Source organism: Myxine glutinosa, chromosome 2, assembly GCF_964187855.1.
Source record: "Myxine glutinosa chromosome 2, kmMyxGlut1.1, whole genome shotgun sequence".
Lineage (NCBI taxonomy): Eukaryota > Metazoa > Chordata > Myxini > Myxiniformes > Myxinidae > Myxine > Myxine glutinosa.
This window is the reverse complement of record NC_136262.1, coordinates 64,711,676-64,728,766: the sequence shown is the minus strand read 5'-3', so window position 1 is coordinate 64,728,766 and position 17,091 is coordinate 64,711,676. Positions and strand designations below refer to the sequence as shown.

General features: G+C 45.5%; 1 protein-coding gene across 1 annotated transcript in view; it reads right to left on the bottom strand.

Moving 5' to 3' along the window:
- Positions 1-16,000, bottom strand: part of PLA2G15 (phospholipase A2 group XV) — a 22,152-nt gene extending 6,152 nt beyond the window's left edge. Inside the window, exons 1-3 of the mRNA XM_068108049.2 lie at positions 15,675-16,000; positions 7,453-7,609; positions 5,456-5,574 (exon numbers count right to left, since the gene is read on the bottom strand). Of these exons, the coding sequence (XP_067964150.2) occupies positions 5,456-5,574; positions 7,453-7,609; positions 15,675-15,822 (424 nt within the window). The 5' untranslated portion in view covers positions 15,823-16,000. The remainder of the gene's footprint in view (positions 1-5,455; positions 5,575-7,452; positions 7,610-15,674) is intronic.
- Positions 16,001-17,091: the final 1,091 nt, after the last annotated feature.

Here is a 17,091-nt window from a genome sequence, read left to right as displayed (position 1 = left end):
GTGGGGGGGGGGGGGGAGGTAGTGATACTGTAAACCAGGTACAATGCATAGATTAGTGTGCGTCGACGGACGTGAAGAAGAAGAAACCTCGATGTATCATAAGAGGGGAAATTTGTGAAGACTGGACTGTCCTGTAAGCTTGTATCTTCGTCCACATCAGAGGAGTGGGGCTTGTTAATTAGCGAGGGATTAAGGGTAATTAATCACCTGTATGTAATTGCCTCTGTAATTATTCCTTTGTTCCTTATGACATACGCAGCGCACACACCTAGTAAGAAATCGCGCATTTAAACACCTTTTAAAAAACCCACCGGAAGCCAGGACATTGAGCACTACCGCTGATTACCCCGACTTGGTAAGAGGGCACAGGACGGGCAGGCTGAGAGCCACGCCCCGAAGAGCAGTGATTGGTCGAGGTGTTGATTGATGGGAAGGACTGGTAAGAAGAGACTCACTGATTGATGAAGCAGGACAGATGACGTCAGAGCCTGGATGATAAAATAACGCTCTGGCCGACATTTCCCTCTTGCTTCTCCTCGTCTCTCTTACTTAAGCTTCTCATACTGGATGCCATAGTGTGATGGTCGTGAGGAGGAAGAGCTACGGCTTTCCAAGCAAGAACGACGGGTGGACAAGCGCTGCTTGCTCGCTGCAGCGTGACGAGGTCAGGAGTGGGCGGACATGCAGTGAGGCTTAACCCACGCGAACGTTCCCGCCAAAGACTGAAACGACCTTTGGCGATTACTGACGAGACACCCCAGCCGATTTGAGCGAAGTCCCCACAATAAATCGCACACATTTATTTATCGTTCTTTCATATTTCCCTTTGTCTGTGTGCAGGTCTGTGTGGAGGGTCCCTCAATTTAGGATTTTCGTTTTATCGTGATTTCTTTGTACCGGCATTCCTTTCATTAAACCCGTTTATTTTTGTGTATCTGTGTGGAGGGTCGCTCAAGTTAGGATTTTAGTTTTATCGTGCTTTCTTTGTGCCAGCATTCCTTCCATTAAACCTGTTTATTTTTGTACATTTTAATCCCGTTTTGTTTGAGTTATTCATTGCAGGATGACGACGTCGGGTGGAAGCCGTTTAGGTAAGTGCTGCGGTTCCCCTTCCCCCCCCCCCCCCCCCCCCCCCCCCCCCACTTGCATCCTCTGCTATAATTTTGACTGAACGCCTCGGAGTATCAAGCTCGTTTGGTCATCAGTGTTACTCTGCAGTGTTCAGCAAGGGTTGTCACATGACAGTATATTTACTACTTGGTATAGGCTCGTGGAAAAGCTATGACACAAAACACATCAGGACACAACAATCACAACATAAAGGGAACAGCAGGAGAAAGAGGAAACGCCAACAGCAGGGCTGAGGGAGAAAATAGACAGAGACAGACAAACAAGGGATGCAGGTAACAGAGGTTGGAAGGGAGAACGCAAAGGGTGGATACATAAGTAAAATTTTGGGGAGGAGTGGGGGATGTTTAAAGGTGTAGAAAAGATAATGATTTTGGATGTGGGATGACTTGAGATGGTGGTGAACAGCTGTCTTGAAGACCTGGAGGGAAGAATGCGATTGGAAGAGTATGGAAGGTGATTCCACAGACAGGAAAGAAAGAAGAATAGTTTGTGGTGAGCGAGCACGTGCGCGCACACACACGCACACACAAGAAAGTATTCACGACCCTTGACGTTTTTACATTTTGGTGTTACAGCCTGAATTAAGGACGAGTTGAATCGAGATTTTTTTTTTGTCACCGATCTACACAATACCCCCATAACGTTGAAGTGGATTTTTTTTTTCTTTACGAAATAATTTAAAATGTAAAGCTGAAATGTGTTGAGTCAATAAGTATTCAACCCCCTTTCTGTGACACTCCAAATTGAGCTCAGGTGCATCCAATATATTTGATCATCCTTCGACCTGTGGCCAATTCAATTGATTGGATACGATTTAGAAAGAGACACACATTTCTATACAAGGTCCCACAGTTGACAGTGCATGTCAGAGCAGAAACTCCACCATGAAGTCCAAGGAACTGTCTGTAGAACTGATATACTGTAAATAGAATTGTGAGGAGGCATAATCTGGGGAAGGGTATAAAACAATTTCTAGAGGGTAGAAAGTTCCCAAGAGCAAGCAGTGAGCTCGATCATTACCCTGCGCTCACGAAGCGAAAAGTGGGGTTAAACATTCAGTTAAGTACGTGTGTCATGTGCCGTATGTCTGCATTTTATAAATTCACTTTCTCGGCAACCGTTGGTCCGATTGACACGAAATTTTACCATGGATGTGCCTCCGCCTGTAGAATTTGTTTATTCATAATTATTACGTCATAGGTCACGTGGTATGGACGCCATCTTGGAAAAACGTTACACCTCTATATCTCCCAAACTACTCAATGGAAAAAAATTGAAACATGGCTCATTGTCAAGTACTCACCATGGGGAATAAGATATGTTGATGGTGATGTCATCGGTTCCTTAATTAGTCATAATTCGACAAGTACAATGCTTGATCTGATCAGTATGAATAAAACAAAAATTCCTCTGCAACCGTTAGTCCGATGGACACTAAATTTTCAGAATATGTGTGGCTCCTGTATAATTTTTAAATGAAAATTATAACGTCATAGGTCACATGGTACAGATGACATCTTGGGAAAAAAAATCAAAAGAAGTTGCACCTCCATATCTCCGAAACCGCTGCATGGGAAAAATTGAAACATGGCTCATTGTCATGTACTCCCCTTGGGGAATAAGATATGTTAATGAAGTCATCAGTGCCTTCATTATGACGTCATAATTCGACAAGTACAACACTTATCCGATCATTGTGAATTTTTTTTCTCAGCAACTGTTGGTCTGATGGGCACGAAATTCTCACCATAGGAGCACCTCCTCCTGTAGAATATTTTAATGATAATCATGACGTCATAGGTCATGTGGTACAGGCGCCATCTTGGAAAAACAAAAAATGTTGCACCTCTATATCTCCAAAACCGCAGCATGGAAAAAATTGAAATATGGCTCATTGTAAAGAACTCCATATGGGGAATAGGTGTTAACGATGACGTCGTTGCTGCCATAATTATGACGTCACAATTCGACAGGGACAACGCTTAGTCTCATCAGTTTGAAATGTATTGAGCGTGATCGATACAACAATTATATTCGAGAATATAAATTTATGGTGTCATCGCTCACGTGGTCTGGCAGCCGTATTGGAGCAAAGAAAAAAAAATGTTCAAAAACAAGAGTTAGCTCGCAACAAGTTGACTGCGCATGGTAAGTATTCTATGAATACCATCTAGTTAGGAAATGGAACTACCCAGACTTCTTAAAGCTGGCTGTCTGACCAAACTGAGCAACCAGGCAAGAAGGACCAATGACCCAATGACCACTCTGACAGATCTACAGAGTTCCTTAGCTGAGAAGGGAGAACCTGCCAGAAGAACAACAGTTTCTGCAGCACTTCACAAATCTAAGCTTTACGAGAGAGTGGCGAGATGAAAGCCACTCCTGAGAAAAAGACATGACAGCACGTCTGGAGTTTGTTAAAAGGAATGTGAAACATTCAGAGCATGGGGCAAAATATTCTGTGGTTTGACGAGACGAAAATTGACCTCTTTGGCCTGAATGCAAAGCACTACACCTGGCGGAAACAGAGCAGAGCACAGCTCATCAACCATCGAACACCATCTCTACCATGAAGCATGGTGGTGGCAGCATCATGCTATGGGATGCTTTTCAGTGGCAGGGACTGGGAGACTTGCAAGGATAAAGGGAACAATGAATGGAGCCAAATACAGCCAAATCTTACAAAATTTGCAAGCTACAACAATTTGCAATTACAGCCCTGACAAGTCTCACACACTTACTATGTCTCTCCGAAAAGACCAACTGGACAACCCTCCCATCTACTTTCTGAACAAACCTCTCCAAGAAGTTCTGTCACTGAAGCTTTTGGGTCTCACTATCTGCCATGATCTTTCCTGGGAAAACCACATTTCCAAACTGGCCTCTAAAGCCAGTCGCCGACTGGGAATCCTCCATCATGCGAAGTCCTTCCTTGGCACACCTGAGCTCCTCACCACATAAAGGCTTCCATCCGCAGCTCAATGGAATACTGCTCTCCCCTCTGGGCTGGTGCTCCTGCCTCACACCGAGCTCGTCTTCACGCTGTTGAAACCAAAGCTTTCAGAATCATTGGAATCTCCTGCGATGAAGCTAACTCCGAGGTCCTTTCACTTACTCACCGCAGGCAGGTTGGTGGTCTTTTCTGTCTTCGACCAACTCCTCTCCGGCCTTGCTCCCCCAGCTCTCTCTGGGCTCTGTCCCCCAAATATTCCAACAGGTCGCACAAGATCTGCCTGCAACCCTCTTATGGTTCAACTGCCAAAATCAAGACTCTCTGCTCACCTTCACTCCTTCATTCCTCTTTTCTCCCACCTCTGGAACAACCTCCTCCACTCCCTTCAATCCCACTCCTCCCTCCAGGTCTTTAAAACAGCTGTTCACCACCATCTCTTATCTTCCCTCATCCAAAACCTTGATCTTTTCTACCCCCGCTAATTTCACCCCAGATCCACTTTTTTTAAATACCAACTTCTTTCCTGGATGTCCTTGAAGTGTCCTTGTGTTTTATACTTCTCCCACGCCTCCTCCCCCCCCCCCCCCCCAAAGCCCTCTCCCTCTCACAGATCTCCCGATGTCCCTGCTCTCAAATGTTGTGTTTGTGCTTCCCCTTCTCTCCCCATCTTATCTACCGCTACCCTTATTATATGTTTTGTGTGTCCGTTTGATTTTTTTGTGTGATAAATGTTAGCTCTTTCATGAGCCTCGATCCTGTATACAAAAAAATATATAATAATAATTTTTAAAAATCCTTTAGGAGAACCTGCTTCATACTGCAAAAGACCTTAGACTGCAGCGAAGGCGAAGACACACACACACACACACACACACACACACACACACACACACACACACACACACACACACACACACACACACACACACACACACACACACACACACACACACACACACACACACACACACACACACACACACACACACACACACACACACACACACACACACACACACACACACACACACACACACGACAAAACAGCTATTGAGCTTTGTGGTCATATCCCGGAGTACACTGGGTACCTATAACGTAACAACAATGGTGCCACCTTTCTCATTGCACTCTCTGACATTTCCTAAGGAGGAATTCCCTCTCCCCATGGATGTCAAGATATGGGGACTGTCGGTGCTCTATTCTTTTAAATTCTCAATGTCAAGCAAGGAAGTAGCACATGCCATTTTAAAAAGTCTTTGGTATGACTCGGCTGGGGTTTGAACCACCAACCTAACAGACTAGGAACAGACACTCTAACCAACACACCAATGCGTCTGGTTTAAGAACGCAATTTATAGGATGAGCACCTACCAAGAGAAATGTTGCTCGGATCCAAATACTCGACTGCCGAGGTATTCCCAAAATTAGGCACACGGATAAAAACTCCATCCGGACTCGAGGTTCTGTGCGTTGTCTTGTTGTAAACCAATCTGATAAAAGAAGATTATCAGAATATCAATGCAAACAACGTTAAACACAAGCCTGTTTGTCCCTCTCTGTCCTTGAGCACAACCACGAGCTTTCAATTCACTATCCATGCAGCAGTTCAGAAGTGCATAGAAGTAAAACACACAAACAGTATGACAATTACAGTAAAGTGACAATTCCCACACTTCTATGACATCTATGGTTTTCAATGATGATATTATAAAACCTTTCAAAATTAAATAATGAAATCATTAGTCTTGCATGTCATGGAAGAGCCTCATTTTTCACTCGTGTGATTTGCTTGATTGATAGAAACATCATATCACAATGAGACAATCATCAATGTTACCCTACAACACGGAATAAGTTTTCGTTTCCAACAAATTAGCTTGAAATGGGTTCTGTGCGTTTTGGGAATCAATTGAAATGGGAGAGAGTTGTGGCAGCAACGGAGAGTGGCAGTATAAAACTCACAGCAGTGCTTATACCAAGTCAACATTAAAATTGTGGATGAAAAGGCCCAGCAAGGTAAACGAGGCCATATAATTATAACGAACATTACAATCAAAGATTATTACAACAAAGAGCGTTTGCTGTTAAATCACGATTCTAAAACTGTCCACGAGGCAAACTGTGTTACCAATAAATTAAAGTTGCTTCCCCAGCGTAGAGTGCAGACCAAAACCATTTTGATAGCACCCCTAATCTTTATTTTAAAAGAGTAATAAAAATAAAAACGATCAAATACTTAGTTCCCCCCCACCCCTCCCTCAGCAACTCATCCACACGTCTGAAGTTGGACTCAACTGACAAACAACTAAGACAATACACCAATAGAAACTAGAAAGAGCAATCAGAGATGCAGACACTCGCCAGGTGTTTTCAGTGGTTTTTGAGGCTTTTGTGTTAAAACAAATATGGCGGCCGAACCACGTGACCGATGACGTCATCATTCTTTGTTTACTCCACCAATTTATCCCTAGATTATGCTCAAGAAATTTCATCTTGATCGGATGAAGTTTTCTACTTCTTGAATTATGTCATAATGGAGGCACCTATGACATCATTAACATATTTTATTCCCCATGGAGAGCTCTTTAAAATGAGCCATATCAATTTTTTCTATGCAGCGCTTTCGGAGATAGAGGTGCAATTTTTTGGGGTTTTTTTTTCCAAGATGGCAGCCGAACCACGTGACCAAAGACGTCATAATTATTATTATTTTGATCCCACCAATTTATCCCGAGATGACGCTCAAGAAATTTAATCTTGATCGGATGAAGTTTTGTACTTGTCGAATTATGACGTCATTAAATGGAGGCACCTATGACATCATTAACATTTTATTCCGCATGGAGGGTTCTTTACAATAAGCCATGTCTCAATTTTTTCTATGTAGCACTTTCAGAGATATGGAGGTGCATTTTTTTTTTAGTTTTTCCAAGATAGCGCCAATACCACGTGACCGATGACGTCATAATTCTCATTCAAAATTATACAAGTGGCGTTGCACCTATTGTGAAAATTTCCAGTCAATCGGACCAACAGTTGCATAGAAAATCATATTTATTCAATGAGGACAAACAAGCGACCACAATACCCTCTCCTCAGGCGAGGGTAACAAGTCATTCAACAATGGCTACTTAAAAGCAGAACGATACCAGCACTTTTAAACCTGCAAAAACAAATAACCCTGTCTTAAAAGCGTTAATAATTAATACTTAATAAACGTTCTCTGTGAATCATAAAATGAGCAACAGGCCCTTGAAATAATGTCCCAACGGGGTCTCTCAAAAATAATGTTTTGGAAAAGTTTGTGTTCATGTATTTATTTTTATTTACTTCAATGTCTTCATGTATTGCTTAAGTGAAAAAGAAACCTCATGTTGTCAATCCAGCAGTCAATGACCACAGGCATCAGGAGCTCGAGGTTGAGCCAGATGGTGAAGAAGTCTTGCGTTTTGTGTGAGCAGATGTAATGCACCACAGTGGGCTTGTTCAACTGCGCCTCCAGTTGATTACCGAGGTCACCTGGGACTGGCACACACAAGAGAAAGTAAGTTGTCACTGTTACACGAAAAATAATGCAGGCGTTGCTTTTTGTTTACCACAAATAAAAAATAATATAAAAAACACCAAAAAATGTCAAAGATACTTTGAAATGAATGAATGATCGTTTTAAGGCCATTTTCCCCGCTAGGGCGGTATTTGTCGCTTTTTTACTTTTTTTTTTACTACAGCGGTACTTTTTAAGGCCATTTTCCCGACCGCATTTCACAACTTTGAAATATACCTTTAAAATCACAATTATACTAAAACGTGCCATTTGGTGTCTGTCCATTCATCGTTACTTACCCAATTTCAAATCAAACAACCCAGGGGGATTAAAGGTTACACAAGAGGTTTTAGCGACTTAATTTGCCCCCGTCCCCAAAAGAGTTTTCCGCCTTCAATAAATAAATTCAAAAATAAATAAAATAAAATAAACAATAAATAAAAAAAATAAAAAAAATTCAATAAATGTCGTGTTAAGGTGTATAATTTGCTGACAATTGCCCTACCATCAGCCATTTGTGTTTCTGCGTGTGCACGATTGCGTGATTATGCATTCGAGGATGGAAACACGTCATTTTGAAAGTGCTTGAGTGTGGGTGAAGCACCAGGAGACTACTTGTGCCACTTACCTGATGTATAATAAATTTGATGTTTATCGTATTTTTACAATTATTTGAACCCCAAAAGGATTAAGATTGAATATTTTATCATCGCACGATATTTTGTCATCCTCATATTTTTATGCCTGAATTCTAAAAGCTAAGCTGGCCTTGCTTATTGCAAAATAATATAAACACTCATTACAAAAAATATGAATACTCATCAGGGGTCACGCTTAATTTTTAATTGTTGTTTGTTGTCCACGGGCCACTTAAACAGATTTTTTGGTGGCCCGCCAGCATTTTTGGTGGCCCGACCGTATATTATTTGCTGGTGAATCAAACTTCATAAAAATCAGTATCCACATTTAAATTACCATTTCTCACGACACCTACAGATCAAATTTCAGTGCTTTTCATACCAACAACCTCACATCTCATAATCACAGAACACTCCTGTCAGCTTTTCGATCATCTACCTACTATCTTACAGCAAAATAATACGCAGACAATTTTAATATTCGCCGAAGAAAAATTGTCCACATATTAACCCATTTATTGTGTTTTCCAAAACAATTGTTAGCTCCACACAACTTTCAGGTATTGACAAGACCTATCTATCTTTATAAAAAACTCTCTTCCTCACTCGCCCTCCACTGCCCTCTCTCCACCTCACCCCCAGGAATACCTTTGGCGACGGCTCCCCTTCGCTCCCACCTTTTGTTCATATGTGTGTTGTACCGTCCACCAAACAGCGATGACTCCATCTACATCTCACTGTCTGATAATATGGACTAGCTTCTATCTACCCATCCCAACTCTCTCTTCCTCATATGTGGTGATTTCAATTGTCACCATGCCAGTTGGCTGGGTGTGGGTACCTCTCTCACCAGCCATGGCTCTTCAGCAAAGGACTTCTGCGACTCACTGGGACTGACACAATCTGTCAATTTCCCGACCCGGATCTCAGTCAACAGAGCATCTTCTCTTCTGGATTTGGTTATGACAAACTTCCCTGAAAATGTCTGCTGCTCTTCTTCTGCTCCAATCGGCTCATCTGATCATGTGCTTGTCAAAGTGGACATCTCTCTGACCATTCTCAGAGAGCCTCCTCAGCGTCGACGAGTCTGGCATTTCACTCAGGCCAACTGGCACGGTCTTCAAGCAGCCATCAATCATCTGGACTGGTCTCCCATCTCTACCGCCTCTGACATCAACTCATCCTGGGAATTCTTTCAAAGTAAATTGCTCTCTCTCATGCACAGATTTATCCCATCTCGTCTTCAGTTGTCATACCCTTCCTCCCGTCCATGGTACACGGAATCTTGTGGTGAGGCTGTTGCCCTGAAACAACTTGCTTTCGTCTCCTGGAAAGCAAATCCAACGGAAGGAAATCTCATTTCCTTTCACAAAGCCCGAAACAAGTGTGTGTCCACCCTCAGGAGAGCCAGGAAACGATATCTCACCATTCTCAAGACCGAACTCTCTTATCTGTCTCCGTCTTCCAAATCCTGGTGGCGTCTGGTCAAATCTGTTTCTGATGTTTGTTCCCCCTCCATCCCCTCCCTCACCTCAAACGGCTTAACGGCTGACTCCGCACGTGAAAAAGCTGAATGCCTCAACTCTGTGTTTGCCTCTAAATCTTGTGTCCCAAACCCATCCCTCTCTGTACCCACCGTACCCAGTCGTACCCAGCTGCTCCTGGACTCTGTGTCCTTTCCTCCTGACAAGGTGGAAAAGTTTCTGTCAACCCTCGACTCTGATTCTGCAACTGGTCCTGACGGCATCAGCCCACGGGTCCTAAAATCATGTTCTTCTGCTCTTTCACTCCCTCTTTCTGTTCTCTTCACCCTCTCTTTTGCTCAAGGTCATCTGCCATCTGCTTGGAAATCAGCCAACATCACCGCTTTGCACAAAAAAGGTGCAAAAACAGATCCCAGCAACTACAGACCAATCAGCGTTCTCCCAATTATCAGCAAAGTCATGGAATCCATCATTGCTTCAGATATTTAATCTTTCCTCTTCTCCAATGGCTTGATCTCTGATCATCAATTTGGTTTCAGACCTGGTCACTCTACTCTGGACATGCTGCTTCTCCTTTCTCAACAATGGATGGAGGTCCTCAACGCCAAACAGGAAATTAGAGCTGTCTCCCTTGACATTTCACGTGCCTTCGATACGGTCTGGCACCCTGCTCTGCTCACCAAACTCTCCTCCTTTGGTATCCATGGAAATCTCCACGCATGGCTGGTGGACTTCCTCTCTGGTCGTAGTCAACGTGTGGCCCTGAATGGGTTTCTCTCATCTCCTCTTCCTGTTCAGGCTGGAGTTCCCCTAGGTAGTGTTCTGGGCCCTGTGCTTTTTCTGGTCTTCATCAATGATCTCTCTGACTCTCTTGAAAATCCTCTCTATCTCTTTGCTGACGACTCTACTCTCTGTCACTCCATTCCTCATCCCTCAGATCGGCAGTCTGCAGCCTCCTCACTCTCTGCAGACCTGGACAAAATCACAGACTGGTCAAACAAGTGGAACATGTCTTTCAATCCTGACAAATCTCACACTCTTACAATGTCTCTCCGAAAGGACCGACTGGACAACCCTCCCATCTACTTTCTCAACAATCCTCTCCAAGAAGTTCTGTCGCTCAAGCTTTTGGGTCTCACTATCTGCCATGATCTTTCTTGGGAAAACCACATTTCCAAGCTGGCCTCCAAAGCCAGTCGCCGACTGGGCATCCTCCGTCGTGCGAAGTCCTTCCTTGGCACACCTGAGCTCCTCACCACATACAAGGCTTTCATCCGCAGCTCAATGGAATACTGTTCCCCCCTCTGGGCTGGTGCTCCTGCCTCACACCTTGCTCGGCTTCACGCTGTTGAGGCCAAAGCTTTCAGAATCATTGGAATCTCCTGCGATGTAGTCAACACCGAGGGCCTTTCACTCACTCACCGCAGGCAGGTTGGTGGTCTTTCTGTCTTCTACCGACTCCTCTCCGGCCTTGCTCCCCCAGCTCTCTCTGTGCTCTGTCCCCCCAATATTCCTTCAGGTCGCACAAGATCTGCCTGCAACCCTCTTATGGTTAAACTGCCAAAGTCTAGGCTCTCTGCTCACCTTCACTCTTTCATTCCCCTTTTCTCCCACCTCTGGAACAAACTCCCCCACTCCCTTCAATCCCACTCCTCCCTCCAGGTCTTTAAAACAGCTGTTCACCACCATCTCTTATCTTCCCCCATCGAAAACCTTGATCTTTTCTACCCCCGGTAATTCACCCCAGAGTCCTTGCAGTGTTCATATGTTTTATTCCTCTCCCACCTCCCCCCAAGTCCTCCCGATGTCCCTGCTCTCAAATGTTGTGTTTGTGTCCTTCCCCCTCTTCCCCCTCTCTTTTGTGTCCTTCCCCCTCTCTCCCCATCTTGTCTGCCGCTCCCCTTGTTTTTTGTGTTTTGTGTGTCGGTTTGTCTTTTTGTGCGATTAATGTTAGCTCTTTCACGAGCCTCGATCTTGTATACAAAAAAAAAGAAAAAAAAAGAAAAAAGACAATTGTAATCATTAAATCTTGAATTTAGGTCCAAATTTGATGTAAAGAACAGTTATTTTAACACAGTGTGAATTTGCGTGACTATCATGCGGCTAATGGTGTGATGCGTGCATATTGCAAGCCCACGGCCTTGCTTCTATATCCCGAGGCAGCGTTAGGGAAAAGCAAGCCAAGCTTGGTCTCGCACATGTGCTGGGGTGTGTTCACCGAGCTGTATATACAATTGCAGTGCAGCTGGAGCACCTACTACATGCTGGGCAAGCAGCCGCCATGTTGGAATACCCTTCCATCGCTAGAACACGAGAGGTACAGGCATAGCTGAGAGCATGATAAGTGTAAACACATATTAACACATATGGACTTTATCAGGTTTTGTTGACAAATCGATTCACATTTGTTTTCCTCTTGTTTTTCTTCGGAGCTTTGTAATAGAGCCACGAAGATAATTGACAAAACTGAGTCTGATTATAGTAAGTCAGAAGCATGAAGCATCAAGTTAGTTATGTTGGTCTGCGAGAATAAATGAGTCTCAGTGCCTCAATAAAATGGAATGAAAGTGTGGTGGCGGGATGGTGGGGGTTAAACTATGAATAGATAATCATACAGAAACAAATGCCACTTTGATTGTCTTTCTTTTAAGCATCAAGAAAGAAAAAGAAAGAAGAAAAACCAACAAGAAACCCGCATGGTACGCACACACACGCACACACACACCTTCCAGTTGCAATGTGGAGGGTCTAGAATTACACGATCTCCCTTTACAAGATCATACAACCTTGCATTACATTCATACCATGGTTAAGATAACGTTTTACATCAAAAAAATAAAAATATTCACAAAAAATAATACAATCTACAACATATTGTTGTGGAAATGAGAATTGTGTTTTTTTTTGTTGTAAAAATATCACCCTCCTTCCTCCAGTTGTTGTGTATAAAGGTCAAAGGGCATCCCTTAGTTAGGTCATATACAATCACGTTAACCAATAATAGATTTCCTCCTTGTTGGTAGTTATTTCCTTATTCTGTGTATTAGGTTAAGGCTTTGTCTTCCATTAATTAATACTCCATTGCACTGAATTCAAACAGATAGATCCCCTTTTTCAAATTCCCCCAAAGCCTTTATTGCCAACTGCATTTACGACCAACTGCCTTTGCCTCCATTGAGCACGCGGTCGGCTCGGAGAGGAAAGGCGTGTCTCCACCTCGTCATAGAGGGGAGTGAGCCAGCCCCGAACAACCAACCAAGCACGAGGGGTTTGGCTTGAGAGGGCGGAGGAAGAGCGATCGGGGAGGTTTGTAAAGGTTAGAGGGTGGGGCTTATATAACCCGCGGGAGACGCCCCCACCTCAGATGAGTCCTGGGAAAGCACGCGACGTCCCCACGGCGGCACGAAGAGACGATTAAGTTCAAGAGAGAGAGAGGGAACCCGTCACACCAACCCCCCACCAGCAGCTTTGGCTCCACCAGGCAGCTTTGGCTCCACCAGGCAGCTCCGACCCGTTACCCCGCGGGAACCAGGATCGGTGGCATCGGTGGCCGTCGAGGTCCAGCCCGACGTCCCGTGCGGGATCAAGCTCCAGCCAGCTCTGTGCCTTCCTCCCCTTCTCATCCCTCCAAACCATTCCTGCCATTCCATCCTCTTGTGTACGTGAGTTTGTTTTGTTTGTTCTGTCCTGGGTTAAGTAAAACTGTTTATAGGTAAGCTAAGGTACACTGTGTCCGCTTCTTCTTCTTCTGTTTTTATTTTATTATCCTTCCTCCTCCTTGGTTTCTTTTAATTGTGTAAATATTAGTAATAAATTATAGTCGTATTTCAAACCCTTTTTGTCTTCTTCTTCACATCCGTCGTCTTTGTCTTTTCCCCATTGAATACCTGTGGCACGATTTGGCCAACGTTCAGGATCGGGTTAGTCTTTGTTAACGGTTCGTGCCGCGGCTGCCATCCGCTCGGAAAATTAACATCTTATCTGCGGTCGCGAACGAAGCTGCTCACCTGCCTCTGGAGGGAGCTTGTGCAGCTTCAGGGACCACGTCGGTCAGTCACAAACGAGGGGACTAATCCCCCCCTCGAGAAGGGATCCGAGGCCGACGTTGGGTTCCGTAACAATATCTTATCTATATTACAAAAGAAGCAGTGTCTGTCTGTCTGTCATGCTCCAACTTGAGAACGGATAATGGGGGTTTCAATGAAAGGACGGTGGATTCAGGGAACTTCCAGAAAGGTTTGTGACGACAACCCCCTTCCATCCCCCGCAAAATGTCGGCGGAAGGGACATACATCATACATACATACATAACCGGACAAACGCTGTTCCAGACTGCATTGCTCTACAGGCTACGACGTTAAAAAAAAAGAAAAAAAAAAAAGAATGAAGGTTTGTATGTATCATGTATGTGTATATGGGCACACGTGGTGAAACTGGAAACACCAACTTGTGGCGCTGGTTTCCCCGCACAGAGAGCAGGATCTCCCAGGAATCTTTTTTTTTTTCCTGCTCCATAGATTAGCAATCACAACTATGCTGAGGAAAGGGGAAAGCCCCGTTTTTCTTTAGCATTTACACAAAGGCAGAGAGGAGACCTCAAAGTTTGTTTATTATTAGTTCAGAGTTAGTTCAGAGTTTGGCCTGTGCCTAATACTAATACGTAACCCGGACAGTTCGATCAAAAGAAAATAAATTAAAAAATAAAAAATAAAGAGGGCAAGGGCAAGAAATCATTTTTTATTTTGATCTTCCTCTTGGTGTGTTGTTGTATATTAATCGCAATTCAGCATCTAAAAAGGCTGTGATTAATATCCTATTATATTATTACTTTAAGTATTAGTATTACTGTCCCCTCTCCCCTCCTCTCCTCTCCCCTCCCCATCCTCCCCTCCCCATCCTTCCGTCCCCATCCTCCCCTCCCCATCCTTCCCTCCCCATTCTCCCTCCCTCCCCACACTCCACTCCCGCTCGCTCCCCACCTCCCGGCGCGCTCCACACCTCCCCGCGCGCTCCCCACCTCCCCGCGCGCTCCCCACCTCCCCGCGCGCTCCCCACCTCCCCGCGCGCCCCCCACCTCCCCGCGCGCTCCCCACCTCCCCGCGCGCTCCCCACCTCCCCGCGCGCTCCCCACCTCCCCGCGCGCTCCCCACCTCCCCGCGCGCTCCCCAACTCCCCGCGCGCTCCCCAACTCCCCGCGCGCTCCCCAACTCCCCGCGCGCTCCCCAACTCCCCGCGCGCTCCCCAACTCCCCGCGCGCTCCCCAACTCCCCGCGCGCTCCCCATCTCCCCGCTCGCTCCTTACTCCTTACCTCCCCGCTCCCTCCCTACTCCCCGCTCACTCCTTACCTTCCCGCTCACTCCTTACCTCCCCGCTCACTCCCTACCTGCCCGCTCACTCCCTACCTGCCCGCTCACTCCCTATCTCCCCGCTCACTCCCTACCTCCCCGCTCACTCCCTACCTCCCCGCTCACTCCTTACCTCCCCGCTCACACCTTACCTCCCCGCTCACTCCTTACCTCCCCGCTCACTCCTTACCTCCCCGCTCACTCCCTACCTGCCCGCTCACTCCTTACCTCCCCTCTCACCCCCTACCTCCCCGCACACTCCCTCCTCGCTCCCTGGCCTGAGTGCACAACTCCCTTCGGTGGCGGAGGGAGGTGATAACTCCAAGAGGACCTGCAGGGAAAACACCACTTGCATCTTATTCCCAGGTGGCACAAACTTTAAGGTAACCAATTATAAACCCGACACTGACAATTATATATTTATACAATCCAATGTATTTGCGTCAGAACAAAAACAACCCGAACCCGATTTGATTAGCAGGAAAGGTCGTTTCCGTCATTTAATGTTTCTCACAGCAGTAATCACCCTCGTAAAGTCACAAGATGAAGCGACAAACAAAACCCGCGGTCTCCCTCACCCAGAATGACCGGAGGAGCGCGACCAGCCCTCTGTGGTGACGCGCCGTGTCTGCTGTGTGAGGATCTCCATGTTTTCGGTGGGTGCGCGTCCGCGACAACCGACAGGAGCGCGAAGAAGGCAAAGCACGACCAGAGCACGATCCTCATCGCCACGTTTCTCCGCTGAAAATGGCAAACGCCTGCACGAGCCGGGACGGGAGAACACCGTGTTTATGGCAACACCACCGATCACGAGACCTCCCTCTGACCTGACGTCATGGTAAACACCGGCGAACGCCGCACGGGCGGCACCTTAACCTTTTCGTATTATCAGCGAATTCTCAGTGCTGCGTACGTACGTACATACCGCGCAATAAATAGACTGAAGCTCTTCATCGGTTGTTTTGAGTCGCTTACTTTCGCATTTCCTTACCCTCACTGACTTAGTGAGCGGTGCGATGCAAACAGCAACAACATGTCCAATATTAATACAGCACAGGTGACAGGGTTGCCAACTTACTTCAAGGGGCGTACACAAAATACGTACGTCATTCTTTTTTGGCGTATATATATATATATCTCCAAATATATCTTAAGTTCTCCAGCTTTCAATGAGCGCACGTAATGACGTCACTGCCATGTACATACGCTCTCCCTGTCAAGCTCTCAATAGAACCCTCCGACAGAGCAGAATTTTGATCTTAGTTCAGATACTGTCATAAGTGTATGTAAAACTCACAGTTACCGACCTGGTTTCACCCTTTTGGGGCTCATCAGGGCAACGCAGTGAGTCCTGCATACACTCATGACTGAAAACCTCCTCGGTACTTATCGCTCCCATAAAGGTACAGCATAGCTGGATGGGATACCTTAATGGCGGTTCACCACTGATGGTATGTAATCGCATAGTAACTGATATATATATCTGATATATGTATATATATATAGTAACATAGTAACTGATATATGTGTATATATATATATATATATATATATATATATATATATATATATATATATATATATATATATATATATATATATATGTAGCGGCTACCGCTGGGTTTTCACAATCGCCTTGCACCTATCAAGGACGCGGAGCGATCACCATGCCGGGCTCGTCCAGGACGCCCGGGCAGGCCCGCGCTCAACTTGCCAGGCCTCGGTCGGGACGCCCGGGCATGCCCGGGCATGCCCGGGCAGGCTCGCCCTCAACTTGCCAGGCCGCAGCCAGGACGCTGGGCCACGCCCCCTCTCGCCTTTCCTGGGCAAACGCTCCGGGATAATATGTATATATATTGCTGCCCGATAAACGGGCTTTTCAGAGTGCCTGAGTGTTTGGTTTGAATAAAGCAACTCGGATGAATTCCAGCTTTTTGTTGCGTCCATTCTTCCGATCGACGTGGGAGCCCCAGCTCCTTCATTGGTGACCTACCG